This window comes from Zootoca vivipara, chromosome 5 (genome assembly GCF_963506605.1).
Source record: "Zootoca vivipara chromosome 5, rZooViv1.1, whole genome shotgun sequence".
NCBI classification, from domain to species: Eukaryota; Metazoa; Chordata; class Lepidosauria; order Squamata; family Lacertidae; genus Zootoca; species Zootoca vivipara.
In genome coordinates this window covers 64,669,454-64,693,304 of record NC_083280.1, presented here as the reverse complement: position 1 = coordinate 64,693,304, position 23,851 = coordinate 64,669,454, and the positions used below count along the sequence as shown (strand labels likewise).

The window sequence follows — 23,851 nt, the reverse complement described above, 5'->3', positions numbered from 1 at the left end:
TACACTGTGAATGAAAGCTTGAGGTCATTAATCAGGTAGCAGGACAAATTAGGGGAAGCACCCAACACCCTTTGAAAAGTAACTCCAGGGGGTTGTGTTTTGAACTAGTGTTTTACCATTCTAACGGGGCACAATTATGGTATGTACTTGTATTTAGAATGCATTAATGCTTACAACATTCTCACCTTTTAACCTTATTTTCTCAGCTATAGTTTCATAGTTTGATAGCCTTGAGAGACTGGAGATTGCTTTTGTTGTTGTTTAGTCGTATCTGACTCTTCGTGACCCCATGGACCAGAGCACGCCAGGACACTCCTGTTTTCCACTGCCTCCCGCAGTTTGGTCAGACTCATGTTGGTGGCTTCGAGAACACTGTCCAACCATCTCGTCCTCTGTCATCCCCTTCTCCTTGTGCCCTCCATTCTTTCCCAACATCAGGGTCTTTTCCAGGGAGTCTTCTCTTCTCATGAGGTGGCCAAAGTATTGGAGCCTCAGCTTCACGATCTGTGCTTCCAATGATCACTCAGGGCTGATTTCCTTAAGAATGGATAGGTTTGATCTTCTTGCAGTCCATGGGACTCTCAAGAGTCTCCTCCAGCACCATAATTCAAAAGCATAAATTCTTCGGTGATCAGCCTTCTTTATGGTCCAGCTTAGAATAAATGCTTAGAATTGCCTAACTACAAACAAAATCATTGGTCAAATCTTGGGGGGATCGATAAATCCAGGTTAAAACACCCACCCATGCCATTCACACATGAAAACAAAGACCGCCACAGCCAATCACAAATGAACAACCACACCCTATGCCAACCCCAACCTTTCTCACCACCAAAGGAACACAAGCAAACAAAAGAGAACCTACACAAGCAACACTGACAACAAACTCTACATATATTAAGTAAAATAGAAGCATCGTCACCCAACCCCATCCAACCTCCCCTGCCCGTCTACCTCTCTTCCCCTCTTCTGCCCTATGTCTCAACAAATGAAACTGATTTGTAAAAATGATAAATGGAAAAAATATGAGAGAGAGACATTGCACATACTTTTGTAAATCAAAAAAACCTTTAATAAAAATACTTTTTTTTTTTAAAGTGCCTAATAAGGGCCTGGAATGTCCCCCAAGATCTTCCATGTATTAAATGACATCTAGCCACATTTCCATATACTTTATCCTGATTATACTGCATCACAAACAGTGAATGAGGCACCCTATACTTATTGGGGTAGGAAATACATGATCCACTGGATCTTAAATGTACACCTGTCAAAAAACATTAACAGCAACAAAGAAGGGGCAAAAGGAAAGGAAAGTAGACACTTTTTAGAGAAGGAGAGGGTTATCTTTTTATTATGCATCACTCATTTGTGTTCAAAAAGCTATCTCCCTCACTTGAATGGTAGAGTGGGAGGGAGTGCTCAGCACCTAGAACTTTTTCAGAATGACTAAAAGAAAACTTTTTAGACGTGCAAAATGGCACATGCAGGAAGAAAAGTTGTTAACCAAAGATGGGCACTGATATTTTGGCAGCCTCGTTCTATGGAAGATTTTATGATCCCAATAGAATCACTAGCTTATGGAACAACATCCTGTATTTAAAGTGTCAGAATATTGTGGTTTATTGCTGAGAACTTTACTTCATTCCAACAGATGCCCTACAAGGTGAAAAAGGCATATGGATCTTCACAGCAATTGAGTTACAGTGTGTATTTGCCAAATCTAACTGAGCACATTATGGTACTGCAGAAGAGCCTGTTCTAAATATCTTAATAGGCCAAAAGGCTCATCTGAGGAGAATTTGAAAAGCTATATTCCATGTATCCATGGCCCCTGTGCTGCATGGCAGCAAATCTCATTCTGCTTCCTGCTTTCTGTTCTTCTCCTACTAGTGGAAAGTGCAATTTGCCATCTGGAGGAAAAAGCAGCAGGGGGTGAGAGTCAGCCCTTCAGCTAATACCAAGCATCCTTTTTCTTCCTAGCAAATAATTCTAGAACATTCATAGTAAATGTAGACCAGAGTAGAAAATTATAATCAAGCACATTTGTGGAGATGATGACTCAAGTCCTAATTGAGTGAAAGTCTTTTGTAAACTCATATTGAAGTTAGGTGCCTAAAAATTAAGAACATAAGTGCCCTGCTCAGATCAGGCCAGTGGCATTTCTAATCCAGCATCATGTTCTCACAGTGGCCAATTGGAGGCCAAATTAACTGCACCATCCCAAGAGGCCAATATTGAGGCTAGATTCTTAACATTTGAGGCCAACTGTAACTTTTAAAAGATGTTTTAAGCTAATGGTTTTCAGAATGTTTTCACTCTGTTTTTCTTTCATTTTTAAATTCTGGATGTGTTTGCCCTGGGATTCCTTCAGGAGGGATACAAATTCAATACATAAATACCGGTAGTACTTGGGATCAGGGCTGTCTTTATCAAGGGTGCAAGGGGTGCGGAGCACCCGGGTGCTGAATTCTGGGGGGTGCCGGGGCGCCCGCCACTGAAGCCGCCTAAGCTCTTATCTACTTGTTATGAAATAATAAATAATTTTGATCAAGCTAGAAAAATAAGATACATATATACCTAGGTATTACTGAAATGTATACCTATTGTTTCACTAAAGGACTTTCGACTTTGTGTGCTCATTTACCAAAGATGTGCCGCGCCAGTGGTGGTGCTTGTCAGACTCAATGACGGCATTTGTCATTCACAACGGCGCCATGCACACAAAATTAACTCTTACATCAAAATATTATGTTATGTATTGTATTGAGCTGCTATGTGTCAGCGGGGTCAGCAGCACCTTTGACACGACTGATGTTTCTCCTAAGTAGGTGCCTAAACAATACTTATAAATTTAAGTGTGGTGGTATTGTATACTTAAGTATAAGTAATTAAATGAGCAAATAAAAAAGTTTGATTCTTTTCCTCCCTTCTTTCGTAAACAAGAGATAAGGCGTAAGCGTGGTATCTGACATAAGCATAATAAAAGTTAATTTGGGGGCTAAACTAAATTTGGGGGCGCTGGGCAGATCTTTGCACCCCGGCAGCCTATATGCTAAAGATAGCACAGCTTGGGATTGTTTACAGTTGTGTACAATGAAAGTTATGTGCTGAAGCTCGAATAATTAAAAGGCTTACCTATGCATTTAACACTGAAATCTTTGTTGATTGTCTTGTTTTGTGTGTTACAGATATCTGTAACGTAAGGAAAGCCAGTACATCTATTTTAGAAGAATAACAATTGTACGTCTATATTTATTTATCTGAATGGCTTGGGTGGAGCAAGTAAAAAAGGATGTGTTAAAAATATAACTACCGTATGTTACAGAGATGCTTCATTGTATCTAGGGAAAGTAACAGATGGAGAAGAACACAATGATATTTTGGTAACAAATGTCAAGGCTTATAAAACATTTTGAAATGAGAAAAGAAGAAAGAGCTATTGAAGTGGAGCCCATTTATCACAAAGGAGTTTTTATTTAGTGTTCTAAATAAGAATTTATGCCTTAATTGTTTAATGTATAGCAACAACCACTCAAGCGGTAGATCTTTGAATTAATAGACAGGCATGTATTTGACATAATTCTGTGGAAGCACAGAAGAACCATAGAATGTGGTTATGAGTAGAAAATCAATTTCTTGAGAATCTCTGCTTTTTAAAATAAAAGACATGTTTGTAGCCCTTATGGATGCAGATATATGTGGGGAACTGGAGTAGAGCTTCCTGAGAGCCCTGTAACTAAATACTGTGGTACATTGGAACTTAATCCGTTCCAAAGTCCGTTCTTAAACTAAAGCATTCTTAAACCAAGGCGTGCTTTCCCATAGCAGCGGGGGACTCAAATTTACAAATTGAACACACTCAACAGGAAGCAAAACATGTTCTTATTCCAAGGCAAAGTTCACAAACCAAAACACCTACTTCCGGGTTTGCAGCGTTCTTAATCCAAGTTGTTCATAAACTAAGCTGTTCTTAAACCAAGGTACCACTGTACAGGGTGGATTTGATTTAAATCATAGTTGATTTAAATCATAAAGACTAATTCTTGCTGGTATAACTTTATTATGCAAGTAGATGAAGATTTTTAGAATAACAACTTTTCATATTAGTTTTTTTATCCCCAGTTTAATAGGTTAATCATTCATATTTGGACAACTTTACTGTTGTACTTAGGAAGGAGAAAAATAATCATTACCTTAATAATAACAATTTTAATAGATTTATTCAACTGAAACAATAACATTTCAGCAAATGTTATTTGCTTAAACAAACATCCATGTTTGTTAACTAATTTGGCTAAACAAAAACAAAATATATATATTTTAAGAAACTTAGACTGTCAGCCCAGCCTACACATGAAAAACTTAAATACTGTCCAAACAATCAGAAAAATATTGTTTCTATTCTATTCACTGAACTTCTTGAAACTTAGCACTGAAGGGGTTGCTTCTGTATTCATAGGTTTGTAGAACAATAGGATTAAGGTCTTTTTCTCAACTCTGTTCATGTTATAACATTTTTGCTGTGAAGAAGAGGCACGTGTGATCTCTGTTGAGTCAAATTCAGTTTTGAGAACTGCAAAAGTAAACCAAGCACCTGTGATAATATCTTGTGGGCAGAGAAACTGCCCAATAATCTTACAGAAACCTCTGGAAGAGGTGAATGGATTAATGGAATTTATTTACCCCAAAAATTAAACATATACAACCTTATACTACATAATTAAAAAAACTAATCTTTATTTCATGATGGAATAACCTTTGGATGGTAATATGTTTTCCTCAAAAAGCATTTTATTTTAAAAAATCCAATTTAAATCAAAAAAATCGATTTAAATCAAAAAAATCCGATTTTTTTGATTTTTTTAAAAAAATCATTGATTTTTATCCACCCTGCCACTGTATGCTTAAAATATGTGAGCAATGACTGCTGAAGTCTTGGGAGCAGTAAAGATGGCTAAATAAGATTTTCAGTAGTTTGGATGTGGGGATTTGCCTGTTCTAATTGTACTTTGCAAGTACTTTGGCCACAATATGTAGGACAATTTCTTTCTCATGAGTTCCTTCTTTTGGTGACTGGACCCAGATGCACTACTTTTCATCATCTTCCTCTGATCCTGCCGGTTCTCTCCTTTCTCTGATATAACAACTTCAGATGCAGCTTTGGCCAAGCTGTTTCTAGAACCTGAATAGCTTTCACAAGAGTATAAAAACATGTATTGTGCATTCTGTAGATACTCCAGACCCACACATTTCAGCATCCTATATTTGGCTCAGAGGCACTGAATTAAGAGAGGACAGGGAAGTGCCATATGGCATGCTCTAAACCATTTTTAAGTATGCGGGGTACAATTCTATTTTTTGTACCAAAGCAATCCTTTTGTAATTAGTATATGAGAATCCAGGCTACTAATATTGGCTAAATAGCTCTTAATTTGTTATAAAATCAAATTGATAGGTGTTGCACTGTAGTTTTTGAGAAAGAAAGTACATTTATTTTTGTAGCTATTTTTAATGGTGGGTGATGTTATTGCAGAGCTTGTGCAAGTATTCCCTCTGCCCAATATATAGGTGTTTTTTTTCTGTCTAAGAACAGCTATCTTGAGTATATTACCGTACATTCTTTTTCTGTCATGCTTTATCACTGTACTAATTATCTGCCCTAATTCTTAAGTAGTTGCATACAGCAAATGATATGGTTTTATTCTAACCAGATTCCTTGGTGGCAAGGGAAAGGATATCAAGAATACTGTCAGCACAATATAGGATAAATGATAGTCACTAACATTTTATTTCTACCGGTAAGTAGATTGTCAGCAGGTGGTGGGATGAGTCATTGGCTATTTGATTAGATAGTGACAATATTGTCATCAAAAAGCTCACATACAATTATTTACTACGTGGAAATACTACAAAAAAAATATTCAGCTCTAAAAATACATTCCAAGTTGAAATATGAGATATCTGTTATTCAAGCTTTATGCAAAAGAATGTTCTTGGGAAATACAACTTCAATACAGAACAAAGCAGTTATGATTAGAGTATGCCATTCAAAGTATATGCTCCCTTTCTGGTTAAAACAAAGCAAATGGTTAATGAACTAGTCAGCCAAGTATCCCAAGTTTAGAGAGTGGCATGTTGTGTGCAATATTTTTGCAAATGACGTTAATCTGGGCTCATCTAGTTCTCATGGTTCCACCTTTAGCTGTGCTTTAGGAGGAGAGTTCTGGTCCAGGGGTTCTTCCATAGGTGGTCTCTTGCACATCCAGGCTCCAGATAATCCTCAATGAGTTTGAGGACTTAAGATTTTCATATAGATTTTAACAACTACCTTTAGAGAGAAAAGTGTTTGCATATACTACTTTAGGGTAGAACCCGGATAAAATTTGGTGTACCTCATAACTCCACTTGTCACATTTTTAGTGTATATGCACTAATAAAATATTACAGATAAAGCAATTTGGAAAGAGAGGTATATGAACGTAAACATGTGTCAACACTGTGTCAATGGAACTTGCATGTCACAGTATTGAATTGTTTTTTTCTAATTGCAGAGCTTGGAGACGGGACCAAAAAATGATATTTCACCATTCAGCAGTTTCATTTCGACCATCAGCCAGAAACAAGAAGATACTGGAAGTGGAAGCTCACCTACAGAATTTGTTATTGCAGATATAAAAAACGGTAAGAGAACAAAAGCTTCATTATTTAGCCATTTGTGACTGCAGGAGCTACTTGGTGTACTATTGTTAGAAGATGTATTGTTTTTTGTTTGTGTTGTGACAGTGCCTTGGTGCTTGCTAGTAGAACTGTGTTCGTGCAAAGTACTCTAAAGTCATAATAAATGACACAGCACAGTAAGAGCTAACAGTCTAACAAATGCAAGTTAGAACAGATAAATAAGTCAGTAGGGAGTTTGAGGATGAAATAGCTCCAATGAGTGTAACATTGACAGTGTGCACTTTGTGCATGTAGTAAGCTTTTCAGTGGCAGTAATCATAGCCTGCTCCCTGCTTAGCTGTTCTTAAATGTCAGGATTTTTTTTCCTATTGGCAATATAGAAGAAGTGGGATTGTTGAAAGGGCTTGAGTAAACATAGTTTGGATGCTTTGGAAGGCCTTTTTTTGGAAAAGTGTGTAAGAATAGTCAGGGTTGAGTTGCCATCACAGGCAGAGAGCAGTGGCGGGGGAAGCCGCTCAGGCGCCTGGGGCCGCATGCCCAGGGGCAGCACAGGCTGCCCGTAGGGGCTGGGCACATTGTGGGGCCCCCCACTCAGCCGCCCTACAGCTGGGGGGGGGGGAGGCAGCGGTCGGATCACTTGGGCAGTACAGAGCCTACCTGCGCACAAGCCACATCTTTCCCAGGAGAGACATGTGGCTCGGGCGCGCTGCAGGCCCCGCAGTGAGTGCTGCCCGGCATTTTGTACCCCCCCCCTCAGTGATGATACCCAGGGTGGTCTGCACCCACCACACACCCCTTCCTCCATCCCTGGCAGAGAGGACTATTAAATTTAAAATCAGAACAGTATGGGTGAATATGACTAACATTGGGGCAAGTTATTATTTTTTTATCCAACAGGATCTGTACTGCTAGTTAATGTTAAATACTATACATATTTGCTGTTGCTGGATATGCACTTACGTGTCTAACATAATGTGAACCTGTCAGTGATGAAAGGACAGCTGAAAAAACTGCCACAGGAATTGCAACTGTGTTTATGATAACACAGGTTTTATGACAGCTTTGCCCATTTTGAGTGTAGAGCAAAACTGGAAATTGACCCTTAGAATTCTGAACTAGAATTGTACCATGTCACATTGTGACATTTGTATCAGTCATTGAAGAAATGGCACTGTTTCATACCCATTCTTCATTTCCAGTTTAATGCTCTAATAATCTAGTCTCTTTTCTCTTATCATAAATGCTTTGTTCATCAGATTTTTCATTAACATTCTTGCCTCTCATACATTGGTTAAGTGATTTTTGCATAATGTAACCAAGCAACATTCTCAAAACCATTATTCAGCACTTTACAAATCTTACCATCTCTTAAACAGTTCCAAGTATTTTTAGAACAGAGTTCAGGAAGGATTGTAATTATTTTTATAATCAATAGTTTTCAGTGTATATAGACTTTTTTAAGGTGCTGTTGTAAACTGCACCACTGATACAGCTATTTAAAGTTTCTTAAAGTTTTTACTAGTTAATTTAGTATGTTACTGTTTGGTGCTTATTTCTAGATTGTTCAAAGATAATGCTAGAAAGGGTGTTGCCGTGTTTAAAATCAGTGACACTGATGTTCAGAAGCATAAGGATCTTGAAACATATTATTTATTATTTTAAGTCACATGAACAAAACCTTTCTTTCCTTTTAAAAATTGTATTATCCCACTCAGATTAGTGATTTATTCAAACTTTTAATAAGCTCCCATTTAAATTGGTCTAGTAGAAGGTTTCTTTTACATTTTTGGTCTTAGAATATGAAAGAGAGCAACAGCTCCAGTTTGAAAGGAATTTGAATGTTACTGTGTGCCTCAGGTGCTGGAACTTCATAAGTGTTAACTCTATGACTGGGTTTAGACATAACACTAACCTATGGTTTAACATTATGAGAACAAGCCTCAGACACATGCACTCCTCTCTCCTCCTGAATAGCCACAGGAAGGATATTGGAAGCTTTTATTTCTGTAGCTTGTCATTATTTCAATACTGGGACAAACTGTGATTAATTATAACTATGGTGTAGGAAAAAACACCAGATTCAAGAACTACATGGAAACCACCTGGCTCATGGAAAGTGCTTCTGATCAGTTTTTGGTGACTTCTTTCCTCCTCAGCTCATCCCACCCCACCCCATTGCATCCCATTCAGACAAGGTTTTGGAGAAAGAGCATCAGTCCCTTCCTGGTAGTGCTCCTCTAGATCCAAACAAATTATATATTTTTAATGTATCTTTTATGACTTGCACAAATGTATGAGCATGAGGTATCACTGCAACCTAATCCTAGCTGTGTTTACTTGGAATGCCAATGGTAGTTCCTTTCAAATATGCAGATAGGTTCAGGTAGACATAGTGTCTATATTTTAAGATTACTTTCGAATTAATTATTTTTGCAGTTTATGATTTTTTAAAACTTTTGCTTCTGAATCAGCAAAAGAGCTTCCATCCCTTGGCCATGATGTTAGGCAAAAACAGCGCACCTCTGTAGATATACTTACAGCAGAAATGAAAGTTTCAGTCCCACCAGAACATCCTCTTCCCATCCAAACAAAAACTCTAATAGACTTCCGGTAAGTAGCATTATTTTGTGTATATGTACTGCTAATAGATTTATTGATATGTTCTATTTAATTATTCTAATTAAAAATTTAGATGTTGTATCCAGCAACCAAACAAAGCTTCTAATATTTATACTAAACTCCCAAATGGGTCACCTTCTATTGGAAAATACATATTTTTCCATACTCGTAATTTCCTGCAGCTATATAACCTGTGAATGCATGCAAATAAATAAATAATTCACCTCAAAAATTTACTTAAAATGAAGGTATTTTTATCTGGAGGCAGATGCAGGAGATGCTAGAAGGGAGCAAATATGTTACATGCCTTCCTCCCAGTTCCCAGGGATTCCAGCTGCCACTTTGCTGGAGAATCTCTGGGCCACAGCAGGTGAAGTAGGAAATAATCCCATCTCAGACATGACTGCCTGGGTGGCTGCTGCTGTCTCTCACAGCCTGGTGGCAGATGGAGGTGGTGCTGGGGGTGTAGGGGAGCAAAGACATGACATGCCTTTCTAGCTGTTCTCAGATGTTACAACATTAGGCAGACACCTTGGGCACATTGTGATTGAATGCTTCATGGATTAGCTATGTTTGGTGCCTGCTGTTGATGCTACTTCCTCGACTGTGCTCCCTTTTGTGATCATGTGGCTTGTCCCATCGCAATGGATGTCAGGTCTGGCACTCTGCCTCTGCTACTGACCCATTATGACCTCGCCTGGATAACATGCAACTTAGGGACAGGAGGCCTGGCATGCATTCTCTGCTTCTGTGATCTTGTTTCCTAATGCAGATGGTTCATGAGGTAGCTGGCTGGCTCACTTGCTCAGTGGCTGTCTGCTGTGGCATGCAACCTCTGCTGCTGTCTTGCTAAGGTGACATGGCATGGCACACAGTTGCCATCTTGCTGCTACACATGGATTACCGGTATGTTCAGGTTGGAATGAAAGGCCAGCTACACTGGTGTGCTCCTTGTGCCAGACTGGTGGGTAAAAGATGAAGAAATGGCAATCTGCTCCCAAGCACTCTGGAGTGAGCACTGGAGAAGATGGATCACTGCTTTGAGCATATCAATTTGTACCTAAAGAACTAGCTTAGGTTTTCAAAGGGCAGAAGCTTAACTTTTAGCATTTTTCTTTTTAAAGAACTGACAGTGTGTTGAATCACAAGCTGCTTGTGAAATTTTCCTTACTAATAAAAGCAGCTTGCTATGTAACATGGGGAGCTTTTGTTCTAGCAAAACAGAGCTGCCTTGGAATATGTGGAAGAAGCAGTGCATTTCTTTGGATCTCAGCTCCTTAGTCCCTCATTATTTCATGCCTAGCCCTAATGATCCAAAGTATGTAAGGTTCTCTGCTTTTAACTACATTTATGAATGCTATTTTTACATGAATATAATTACACCTACATTTGAATGTAATTTGGATTTTTAAAATTTATGAAAAAGAAATTAAATACAACTATGGGATACAACTTAGTATTTATATTTCTGGGTGTCTAAAATGTATTGAAAGCTGTTTGTGTAAAATATTCTGCTAGATGTATAATTGGTTGCATTTTGTGCTTTCTGTTTAGGGAAGACATAGAAAAAGCTAAATTATCAGGAGACTGGAAAACAGTGTATGATTTTTATTCAAAAACGTTTGATTCTTTTCCAGAAATCAATACTGCGTTTAAGGTAAAAACCACCATTATCACCACAAACACATCTTAATTCGCTTAAACATTAACTAGCAATAATGCAAATATGTGTTTTATCTAATATATATAATTAAAACAAAGCAACCAAAAGTGGAAGCTAGATCAATTAAGGAAAATGGCATGTTTAAAATCTAATTTTGTATAAGAAAATAGTAAAACTGGCTTTTTATATTGGTACATGAAACTGATTGTTAGACCATTTTCACATTGATTAGCAGTGATATACTGCATTTTTCATCTATGACAAAATGACTGAAACCCTACAAACACCGCAATCCAGGAAGAGTAATATATATGAAAACAGCATGTACGCTACACGCAAGGTTTGAAAACTGTACCTACACCACTAGATAGTGCTGTTACCAATCTTTTTGGGCTTACAGGCACAATTAGAATCTGGAATGTGTGTTGTGGGAACACAGCCTGCTCTGGTTGCTTCTTTCCCCCCTGGGTCACCCCACTCCAGATAAACAACAAAGTTCACACACAAACCCTTTTTGCCTTTGAATGTGATCTGGGCAAAAGTTTAATTCAGTAGAATTCATACAGTTCCTCTTGAATTTGCATGATTTTACACAGGGTCTCCCAAAAAATCCACCATAAAATTAAAGTTTATATTGATACAGTAAAAAAAAATAATCTGCCTCTGTCAAGCACTACAGAAAACTTTAGTGAAGGTGTTGCAGGCACAGATCCTGATGGAAAATCACAGAATCCATCTGTAACACATGTGATCTATGATTTGACGGTGATTTTCAGGGGATCTCATGGAAAAATTATGATAATCCATGTATTGGATCCCTGTTCTTCTAACACAGCAACACTGGAAAGCACCAGATTTGTAATAGTTATTGTTCAATCAATGGTGGCATCTGTGATTTGATGGATGTGGGCTTGGGGAAACCCATGAAAAATCAGGCAATTAAAAGTTATCAATTGTATTGGTTGTGATATGAGTATGTACCCATGCTTTCTTTCACTCTAACCCCCCATAGCTCTCCAATTTCCCCCAGTGTCCCAGACTGTATCTCTTTCCTTTGTATGCTTTCAGTCACTCTACTTTCTGTTCAACTGCTCAGCTGGTTTTGAAAGGCACATAGAACTGAAGGTGGGCGTAGGAGAGAGCATTACTCTCCCTACTCTATATAGTGTTTCATGCACCCCAGTCTCCACTGGCAAGAGACTCCAGTGGTTCCTGCCCTTACCCAACCAAGGTTTGGTTTCCTTGGAATGAAGGTCAATGGAGACTGTGGTGTCTTTAGGATATATGGTTTATTTACACATGTATACAACCTGAGCATAGGATGGAACTGCTCTCAGCATTCTCCAACAGATCTTGCTTCCCTGTTAGGTTTCCAGGGAAATCCCTCCAAAGCCATAGCTTTGGTATTCTGCCTGCAGAAAAAGTCAAGCCTCTGTGTCTCCAGCATCCAAGGCAGCTGAAAAACTCACACATGTGAGTTGGCCTTTTGTTCTTTGTCCTATGATGACATAGCATCCAGCCATGTGAGGTTGGAAAAGATTCACCCATTTGTCTCTATGGCAACAGGGGTCACACTTTAAAATGCTGATGATGGTATTTAGCTGAGTGGGCTAAAGCCATTAGCTTAATAAAGAAGCTGGTCTGACTGGTTCTGCTAGATTCTAAACCTCTCAGATGCAGAATTACAGGCCTAGAAGTGGCCTATGAATAGAATGACACCCCCCCTTAATTCTGTAGCAATACTTTTCAAGGGAGAAAAGTAACCATACCATCACCTCCATGAAGAAGAGAGCAGTGAGCAGATGAAGGCTCAGAGTCTTCACAGGTGCCAAAGGAAGTTGTCAAGGGAGTAATTGATGCTGCCATGTCTGACAACACTAATGATCTGTTCAGCTCATAACTGTCAACTTTTCCCTTTTCTCGTGAGGAATCCTATTCGGAACAAGGGAATTTCCCTCTAAAAAAGGGAAAAGTTGACAGCTATGGTTCTGCTGGTGTGGGATTTAATCTAATCACACCTACCCCTTTACAGGAAACTGCCTTTGCATTTTTTAAATGAAACATGCTTGCAAGCAACCACCCAGTTTAAGTCTGGTCAGATGTGATGTTAGCAGATTCTGTTATCAGCAGCTGTCTCCACACAAGGGCAGTGCTGGTGGCATTCCATTGCATTTAAAAAAGAAAGGACAAGCTGTGGATAGAATGCCTTAATCTGTATGAACTTTAGTTCCCATTGGCTTATTATGGGATAAGGGTCATTACTACCGGTAAACGTGAGGCAGTGGAATCAAGGCAGTCTGTTTCAACATCTGTCTTATGCCCATTAAATCTATTTTAATTAATTATAGCATTTCAATACTAATGGAAGCTATAAATACCATACATTTAAAAAATCAAATAAAAGGATTGCATATGGATAGTTTGTTATACTGCTGAACAAGCTGTAGAACTTTATCTAACTTTTGACACTATGTTAGGGAGAAAATAAGACCAGAGGGGCAGGGCATAGAGTAGTGGATCCTTGCCACATTCCCAGTTCTGCTGGCCAGGGTAGAGAGTTATTATTATCTATTTTCAGCATTTATACCTTGCCCTAAGGCCAAAAAGCTCTCAGAGTGGCTTACATCAGTTCTAAGATCGTCTCTTCCTTCAGTCTCACAGTTTAAAATAATATGACACATGAAGAAAAAGGAATGGGAAGGTGGAGGGAAAAGCAGACTCAGTCATTGCCAGTGTTAGTGGCAGCTCTGACTGTCTTGCTCTTGATGAAGAGCAGATCCACCCCTGATGCACCAAATTGGATCCAGGAGCACAGCTGGATGACAATGTCCAGGCCTGGAGGGCAGGCAGCTGCTGCCCCACAGTCCTTCCTCAGACAGCTGATTTGATGGCAGTAAGAATAATCAAAGGACTGGGCTTGATGGAGTTACCTTCTTTGTCCATGTCAGTGGTAGTGGAGGAAGGGCAGGTAATTCTTTTTTGCTGTCATCTCTCAGGCAGAAAGTGGGCCAGCTTTGGATCCAGAAGCACAATCACCCATTCACCCTTTCTCAGAACCTTGCAGCAGCAGATTGCCCCTGCTTTATACTAAGCCCTACCAGCAGTGTGGATTAAAGGTTAGGATCTCTCTCATACAGCCAACATGGCATTGGCCATGTAGCTTGTAACATGCCTATGAGCTGGCATTGCACCAGCAATTTGATGTGGTTTCCAGGAGAAGGGTTGTGTCAGTGTAGTAAGGTGTGCCATTTGTATCAGAACACAAAGATTTAATGAAAATATCAATTTTAAACGTTAATTGTTTTATATTGTTTTATAAATGATGCTATTACAGAATGTGCATTTGTAACGCAAGTTTGAAAATACCTCTGGCATAACAAATCTCATGAAACAGCTCTTTAATATATTTTCACAATTTGCAGAAAAATATTGATGCCCCTTTTAATTCCATTGAAGACTGTGGAGTTGATGCTAAATTTGTGAATGCTGTTTATGATGCCTTACTAAGTTCAGTAAGTAAAACGATAGTGTATTTTTTCCACATTTTGTACATTGAATATACGGTTGTGTTTATGTACAAAGTGTAGTATTTATAATATACGAGCAACTTTTAGTTCAAATATAATCTGTGTTTTCCATACACTGAATAAAAAAATGTTTATGTTAGTCCAAATGTGTAGCACAAACAATGGAGCAACAGTATCATACCTCTTTCTTGTCCTTGTGTCCCAGCCTCTGTGCTTTTACCTTAAATCAAACAGTTGATGGGCATAGGATGCTATCTGCATTTGCCAATAATGTGCCAACCATTCACCACCAGATAGGGGAAGGGGTAAAAGCTGCCTGTTGTTGCCAGTCATGTGATAGCAAATACATGGGAGACCAGAAACTACAATGAACCCCATGGTACGGTTAGACCAGGCTTCCTCAAACTCAGCCCTCCAGATGTTTTTGGCCTACAACTCCCAAGATCCCTAGCTAGCAGGGCCAGTGGTCAGGGATGATGGGAACTGTAGTCTCAAAACATCTGGAGGGCCAAGGTTGAGGAAGCCTGGGTTAGACAAACATATCTCTGATAATCCCTGTTAGAAAGAGATATAAAGACATGGAAACAAAAGAGATAGTTTGATGGGGTTCATATGAGAAAAAATAGGAATTATCAATTTAGGAGAGAGACTGCCAACAGACGATTTAAGCAATAAATTTATAAATGGCTTGAAAATACTGAGATTTTTTCTGAATTTTAAAATAATCACTTGTGTTTTATTGTAAGAATGAAAACTATTTTGATAAGAGCATTGTCTTGTCATCATTCAACCACAGGACTATAATGATATCTGTAGAATTTGCTTCTGTGACAAAATGCTGGTTGTGGGTTTTCTCTCTCTTTCTTCATTTGTTCTAGCCTCAAGATATCCAGAAGTGTGTCCTCAAGGGAATAATTAATGGTTTATTACAGGAATGGAAGGGGTAATTATAACTTCTATATATGTTTAAATTGTGCAAGTCATTTAGAGTTTCTGCTGAGATGGAATTTTGGAAAATTATTAACTTGTAGCCCAAACATCAAAGTCCTAGGTTGAGCATCTTCATTTAGGTTTTGTCAACAAGAACTCTTTTGCCAGATGCATACCATATATATGAGGGCAGAAAAGGGTTTGTAAATTGTAGGACTGAAAAGGCATAACATGCTGCCATAATAATATACAGTACTGTCATATTTCTTTGTACTATCCATATGTATACAGTGGTACCTCTGGTTGCAAACGGAATCCATTCTGGAGGCCCGTTCGCAACATGAAAAGCCCGCAACCTGAAGCGCCGTATCTGCGCAGGTGCATGGCGCAATCTGGCGCTTGTGCACATGCGCAAAGTGGCAAAACCCAGAAGTAACCCATTCCGGTACTTCTGGGTCACTGTGGGACGCTGTGGGACACAACCTGAAAAGTCATGACCCACAGCGGACGTAACATGAGGTATCACTGTATAATAGTAGAATGAAGTGACCCATTCAAAACAAGAGTCAATAGTTTTTCATATCATAATTTTATAGTGCTATGCTAGATTCCAGGATACTTTTACTGACCTCAACATTACCATTCTTCATCCAAACAATCATACATACAATTATTTTTTTAAATGCCTAGATAAACTAGGTGAAGCTTAAAAATAAAAACTTGGACATAAAGAACAACAAAACAACCCCCTCAAATGAAGATTCCAGTGAGAAATTATACTATATTAGAAAAAAGAAAAAGGAAATCTGTTCTGTGTGGACTTAATTGAGATTGAGGATATCCTTCCATTACAGAATGGTGTATTATCACAACTTAAATATTAAAAACAGAGGAAGAGCTCTGCTAGATCAGACCAAAGGTCCATCTTGTACAGCATTCAGCTTCCTAAAGGAACCAGTCACATGTTTTACATGACTAATGACTCAATGGGAATGGAATTAGGTCCAGGGGCTGTTGGTGTGCTTGGCCTCAGACAGATGCCTGAAATGCCCCCAGGACTCAACGAAGCAGAAACAGATACCAGTGTCAACTCATAGCCATTAGAAAGTGTGTTATACTTGGCATCATTATCAAATCCTTCAGCCCCTTAAGGCACATCTCAGGTTTGCCTCCTTGTTTGCCACCATTTGCCATTTTGCCACCCATTCACACAGTATGGAGAGATCCTTTGGGGGCTCTTCTTTATTTTGGTGTGATCTTCAGACTGCACACCATAACTCAAGAAAGTTAATAAACGTTAAATGGTACCACTCTCAATGCATACCCCACCTCGACGATTCTGGGTGGGATTCAATTAAGTTGTTGCACAAGCAAAATGAGGTCCACTTAGGCAAAGGGACATTCCTCCCTCTCCTTCCTCCCCACATCTCCTCCTTGCACCCCCTAAATCTGCTCTGAAGTGTTGGGGGAAACCCCAGAAGATGTTTAGGATGAGCAGACATGGGGGAAATCTGCTTGCACCTATCGCTCTTAACCTTATGTTGAATTGCACCCTCTATTTCTTTTTGAGAACTGCTGTTTGTCAGTAAGCCCTGCCACTTCTGTTTGATTTGGTGCTTTAGACACTGTCCTTGAAAACAATCTTTCACATATCTGTCCTACATTTTGGCCATTCGATTTATTCCTGTTCTGTCTTGGCCTTTTGAGCTACAGTTTACAAACTGATTACAAAAGGTACTATTTTCAAGCAAGCATGAAATGAGTACAAAATATTTTCCTTAAGCAAGAAATCTCCATCAAGTTTGCATTTTGTGCACAGAACTTTTAAGTTAGGAATCTGTACACTTGTAGATAGGTTTGTTCCAAATATAGGTCATAATGGAGAGAACCACACAACTAACTTTGGGACTTGTGTTTCTCAAACAGCAACCTGACTAATGCTTTATGTTAGCATATAATTAAATGCAAACAATGCTGCGTCTTCTAAAGAGTTCTTCATATGTAACTAATTGGAACATTTTTTTTCTTAATTTTGCTGATATAGTAAAACTTTAACAGTTTAGAAGTCATATTCTAGAAGTTATAGGCTGTTGTATATACTTAAATGTAGAAAGACTACATGGTTTTTGTGTATGTGCTTGCATGTATACATCCTGACAGGTGAAAAAGGAGTGCATGTTAAATAAATTTATGGCATGCACACATGCTGAAATTGTATGTTTCATTCTAGGACCGTTTATTTGCTTTCAGGCCACGTACAAAAGATGATCTTAGAGCATATTTTGTACTAATACAGGTAGGCAAAGAACCCTTTATTCATTACAAGGGAATAAGTGCACCATTGAAGCCCTTCTGTTGATGTTCATTTTGTTCTATGCTATTTTGACTTGCCCCTAATTGTTCCTGTGCAGCTCTTTTTATGTTTGCAATGCTCACGCGCAAAGCGTAACACAGCAACAATGAGGAACAAGAGACCCAAGGAAACACAAACCAAGTCAATTTTGCTATTTGAAAAGGCATATTGGCACATCTGCTTGTAATGGTATTTGTAAGTGGGTAGGCATTAAAAAAAATTATTGCTTGAATTAGCACATTGGTGTCCTAGTGAGTGAAATTGATTTACAAGTAATCATTTCTTCCTATATACATAAAAATATTAGACAGTTATTACACAGTCATTAGAGGATTTGTAGTGCCTCATCAAAATCCTGGATTTGCAAGAAGTCAGAGTGCAGCCCTCATTTTAAGCAGATTTTATCTGTGTATATTGTTTTAACTCTATTGATGTTTAATTGTATTTCAATGGTTGATTTTTCTCTGTTTTTAACAGTTATTGTTTTATTTGTAAGTTGCCTTGAGTCCTATCAGAGGAAAAGGCAGGGTATAAATAAATATATAACAATAATAATTGGAGGGTTTGTAGTGCTTTATCACAAGCCTGGATTTGCATGGGGCAGGGGAGTAAAAGAGAAGGCAGGTTGCGCAACACCAGTCACCATGGCTTGGGAGTGGGAAGGGAGGGGCACTGACAAGGGAAAAAAGCAGCAGAACTTCCTGCAAAGCAGGGGTGGTAGGGACAAAGAGAAAAATAACAGTTTTAAACAACAGCAGAGGTTTGAGTAAAACATGGATGGAGACAAACTTAGAGAAGAAATGTGACAATTTTAACAATAGATGTTTGAGAAGAGTGAGCAGGGGTAACATGGGGCTGTTGAAAGCAGTGTTTAAGTACAGTGAGAAGGGAGTTGGGAAAGTCTTGATCTGTTATCTTTTTGATGTTAGTTTCTATGTTGTGCCCATCTCTGATGTTTGTTAAAGCTGGTTTGTTTTTTCTCCCCATTCCTCCTTTACTCAAGCCTCAGCCATTGTTTAAAACCACAATTTTCATCTCGGTTTTCGTCCACCCCAGCTTTACTCAAACTTCTGCTGTTGAATGGTCCATGGGGTCACAAAGAGTCGGACACGACTAAACGACTAAACAACAACAACTGCTGTTGAATGAGTTCAGCAAGGAGGCTGAAACACTGAAAAAGGGGGAAATGGCACATTTTAAATGACTCCGTCTTCCATTCCTCATCTGCCTCATGTGAGAGAGATAAAGGATGTGGAGCCCTCAAATATTCCATAGTACCTTTGCACAATCATATATTTCACTCTTGCTACCATGTGTTCCAGATTCAGTGCAATTCATTCAGTATTTCTACTGAATGTCTACACTGAATCTGGAACTTTGTGTTGTACACCCATACATGTACAACATCCATCAAGCGAACTTAAAATTTTCTAACTGAATAAGCTAATGGACAAACTTGCTTTTAAGTGTCTATTAATATTAAAGATACAGTACCATATATGAATATGATGTGTGTGCAAAGAAGCTGCAGAAAATGAAAGAGGCGGCGGCATAAAAATGAGGCTGGTATGTGTACAGGTGGAGAGAAGGAGATAGAAAAGAATGGTTGCAGCTGCCCCATCATAATTATTTCCGCCACTTTCCCCATGAAAGAGTTTTTTTATGTTTGGTCAATAGTCCTTCCTGGTCAAGGGTTCCAGGACTGGTTTCTTTAGGAGAGGCCCCACCACTGCCTCTTTCAAGGCAGCAACGACCACCCACGCACACAATGAAACATTAGCCACACACTGGGCCCAATCAGTCAAACCATCATGCTAGCTGCACAACAATGCCTTGATATATTTTATTATATGGTGGTATAAAAATACTTTTATGAATAAAGAAATAGAAGCAATCAGTTCTTACTATGGTGATTTTTGTAATAGTATAAAAATAAATTACAACCAAAATACTAACAAAGTGTTTTTACTCTTTTACAGAATCCTCTATTTAGTACCACATCAACATTTGTTATTTATGCTCACTTGCTAAGGCAGATTGCTGCCTTAACAGAAGGCGATCATCACTTCCTAATTCACTGGTTTAAAAAGTAAATCATTCTCTATTGTCTACAGTTAGAAAATGTGTGCTTCCATTGCTAATGGGATTATTTTTGGTAATATGTTAGTTCTGATTAGGTCAGCTGTTTAATTTTTCTTTTAAAAAAACCTTTGGAATACTGGCAATCAATGGAACATGGTTCAGTATTTGTAGCAACTATAAAATACACAAATTATACTATATTTTTCTATGCCTAGTCTACTGCAGAGTTCCATCTGATACCTACTAACAGACTAGAACTGGCCCACAGAAAAAGTTAACAGTTCTGCTAACACACTCTCACTCTCTCTCTCTCTCTCTCTCTCTCTCTCTCTCTCTCTCTATATATATATATATATATATATATATATACTACAGTTCAATAGAAATCTGTCAACTATTAAATACTTTTCATAAAAAACTATGAGTTCCACTAACATTCTACAGTTTGCTTCCTATCATAAAAATGACTTCAGTATATTTCTTACAGGATATCACAGAAGAGATTCAAGCAAGTGCTAGAAAGGCTGCTACAGTTTATTTCTCTACGACTTTTTCCTGCAAAGCCTGAAGAATTGCCTCCTCTGGAAAAGTGTTCTTGGTGGATTCCATCAGCAGCCAAAGTGTTGTCTTTATTTAGTAGGTTTCCATAGATTCAATTAGTTTGTGTTCCTTTTTCTAATACGATGCTTTTCTTATATAATGGGTGGTGTTTTTTTCCAACCAGGCAGTAAAACTAGTGATGTGCAGTCAATTACCTGTCTATTAAGACAAATCTATGTTCTCGAAGCCACCAACATGAGTCTGACTAAGTTGCGGGAGGTAGTGGAAGACAGGAGTGCCTGGCGTGCTCTGGTCCATAGGGTCACAAAGAGTCGGACTAAACAACGTTTTACATAATGTCTCTTTGGCCTTTCTTGCAAGAGTAGCCCAGTCATCTGTGTCAGGACTCCCTTGTGCCAGCAGCAGCAGCAGCTCTGGCATCCCTGAACCCATTAATCACAGACTCCTTTGGACATAAACTTTTCCATTGGAACTGTCTTTTCACGTCCCTCACAGAATGTGCACTTGTTGTTAACATTCTATTGCTAACACCTTCCATCTGAACAAAAATTGGGAACTTTACATGATTATGGTAGCAGGTCAGCAAATGGCTTGGAAAATTTACAGACTGGCAATGCTTAGCCTATTGTATAGAATACATCTGAAATAAAAAATGAATGTCAGCATAAGTAAATCACTTCTATTACTGCAGTGATTTTATTTTCTGGTTGTTGTTTAAGAATATAAAACTGAAAACTGCATTAATCTTTGTGTAGACATCTTGTTCTAAAATAAGTTTATGTTTTCCTAGCAACCATAATTTTACTTCCGTAGGTTAAGATCTTTTCAGGGGCTGACTGGCCGTTTACTGTATATTTTACTTATTTTTGTTGTTGTTTTTATAAAAAGTCTAATTTCATTTCTCGAAAGAAAGCTGGCCGTCATTTCTGAAAACTCATATTTAAATATATCTTTATAGATACTTCAAATACTCTAGCTAATCCTTCTATTGTTCCATATATGGATTTTTATAATTCTACACTGGATCATATTGATCTCATGGAAGAATATCATAATTGGCAATGTTATGGAAATTCTCAAAGGTAAGAATTTTTTAAGAGTTTAGTACCATGGTTGAAAGGCTACTAAATGCCATAGGTTGTGTGTTATCAACTGCTGGCTGTATTTTTGTTACAATATTTTCAGGGTTTCAGTTTTTACTAAAATGAAGCATTCTATCCATTCTAGAGTGGGCTGGAGAAACCCAGCCAGATGGATGGGGTATAAATATATTATTATTGTTATTAATAATAATAATAATAATAATAATAATAATAATTTCTATAGTGGTCAAGCTATCATTTTCAATTAAAGATATTTTAAAAACAATGTTTTTTCAAAAACTATTGTCTTCCAATAATTTATAGGTAACGTTAGGTTATCAAACTCATGTACATTAGACAAAAACTTTTCATTTCCCCCAATTTTAATGTGCAGTTCTTCACCCATTTATGACTCAAATGTTTTCTGAGTAGCTAGTATTGTACTTTTCTGACATATGCCCATTCATAGCCTTTCAAAAGACCTCAGGCAGTCCTGTTCTTCATCATTGTTCACCTTAATGTGGACTACTTTGAAGCATTAAGATCAATGTGCAACAGTTTGCAAACACTGAAATCTTAATAGAGCAACAAAGTCCTATATCTTGCATACTGAGGCCGACAATACTTCATTGCAGTGGCTGGGCTAATGCAACCAGCATGTTGCATTTCTATTCCATGACTAATTTGTTGCTCCTATAAAATAAAAAAATTCCTTCAGTAGCACCTTAAAGACCAACTAAGTTTATATTTTGGTATGAGCTTTCGTGTGCATGCACACTTCTTCAGATACACCAAAGCTCATACCAAAATATAAACTTAGTTGGTCTTTAAGGTGCTACTGAAGGAATTTTTTTATTTTGCTTCGACTCAGACCAACACGGCTACCCACCTGTAACTTGTTGCTCCTATATATCATACATATTGCTTTCATGTTGTTAATAGATGTTTTTCTTTTTTAATTCAAAATATCATTTATGCTGTGCTAATCTGGTACTTATGCTTCCTTTTGCCTTCTTCAACAAACTTTTCCACACAAACAAAAGTGTGTTCATAGCTAATAGTTTGGGAAATCATAGCTTCACTAGTTTTTGGAGAAACAGCTGTATAGTACATTGTCTGACTCATGGTTTTCCGATTCCATGTTTCACGGATAACAGGAATATTGGGGTAGGGTTGCAGTCTGAATCAATATTGTGGCAACAACCTGGGTGGATGGGTTTTCAGTTTTTCTGGGATGGCAGGAGGTAAGATTCAGATTGACAACTTTCTGCCACAGGAGAGGATTCCTCACAAACCTGGTATTGTTCCTTCCCCCAAGAAGACAGCAGGACCTTATCCAAGCTACAGCGTAGCACTTTAAAGCAGGGCTGGAGAACCTGTGGCCTCCATATTTTGACATCGTGGTCTTGATATGGGTGGTTGTTAGGCAGTCCCTTATTGCCTTGCTTTAGGACTTTTGTTTGTTGTATTTGGCTACTCTAATTCATAGTGTTTAATATAATCACTTTGAAAGTGATATAATTAATGCTTCTCTGTCTGTTTCAGGTTTTCCTTCTGTCAATATCCATTTATTATTTCTATAGCAGCAAAAAAGGTTATTATTCAAAAAGATTCTGAACAACAAATGATAAATATTGCACGGGTAAGTATTTTTAATTATTAAAATATATAATGTATTAAAACAGGTTCATAAATATGCCCACAAATGTTACCAGGCTACCAAAAAATTCACTAGCCCCTTGGGTGCTGATAAAGGAGAGAGTCAGAGCTCCTTCTCCCCTGAGGCAATTTACTGCATTTTATTCTGGACATGGAGAAGGCTTCCACCCTCTGACAAGCTACTTTGTTTCTATGCTGGGTGCAGAGGTGGGTCAGAGTTTCCCCTCCCTTCTCCATAGCGTGCCAACTTGAAAAAAATATGGGGAGGGCCAGGTAACAACCACCCCACATAATCGATCACATGACGTGACACACGTACACCATTTGAATGGCAATGCCCATCAACTTTGGGAGAGCCCAGCCCCTCAAATATTTTAGGGGGCGCAAAGGAACCTCAGCCCCTAGGAGTTGGCTCCTATGCTTCTCCACCAGCCCACTCACTCACCTACATAGAATTCCATGCTCTTGTTTATGGCTATGCTCTTGTTTATGGCTATGAGGCTAATGCTTTAATTCAAAGCTGTATTAAAATCAGTATAATGAATGTTCTATATTATTGGACAATGACTATGAGAAAAAATAGAATTTGCAGGATTGCCCAATCTAAAATTGGCAGTGGAAAACACTGTTCTATTATTCTAAGTGTTGCATAATTTAGTCTGCAATATTTTGTAAAAAACACAGTGATTCAGAA

The 23,851-nt window shown here is 38.3% G+C and overlaps 1 protein-coding gene across 2 annotated transcripts in view; it reads left to right on the top strand.

Annotated features, from left to right (window-relative positions):
• Positions 1 to 5,271: 5,271 nt before the first annotated feature.
• Positions 5,272 to 23,851, top strand: part of HECTD2 (HECT domain E3 ubiquitin protein ligase 2) — a 30,068-nt gene continuing 11,488 nt past the window's right edge. The window contains exons 1-10 of one of the 2 annotated variants that reach the window (XM_060274865.1): positions 5,272 to 6,684; positions 9,153 to 9,291; positions 10,855 to 10,957; positions 14,386 to 14,475; positions 15,369 to 15,433; positions 17,671 to 17,716; positions 19,753 to 19,862; positions 20,343 to 20,491; positions 21,375 to 21,498; positions 23,044 to 23,140. In XM_060274865.1, coding sequence (XP_060130848.1) covers positions 9,227 to 9,291; positions 10,855 to 10,957; positions 14,386 to 14,475; positions 15,369 to 15,433; positions 17,671 to 17,716; positions 19,753 to 19,862; positions 20,343 to 20,491; positions 21,375 to 21,498; positions 23,044 to 23,140 — 849 coding nt within the window. In that variant the 5' untranslated portion in view covers positions 5,272 to 6,684; positions 9,153 to 9,226. Of the gene's footprint in view, positions 6,685 to 9,152; positions 10,958 to 14,385; positions 15,434 to 17,650; positions 17,717 to 19,752; positions 19,863 to 20,342; positions 20,492 to 21,374; positions 21,499 to 23,043; positions 23,141 to 23,851 lie in introns of those variants that run through there. The other variant, XM_060274866.1, reaches the window with a different exon arrangement.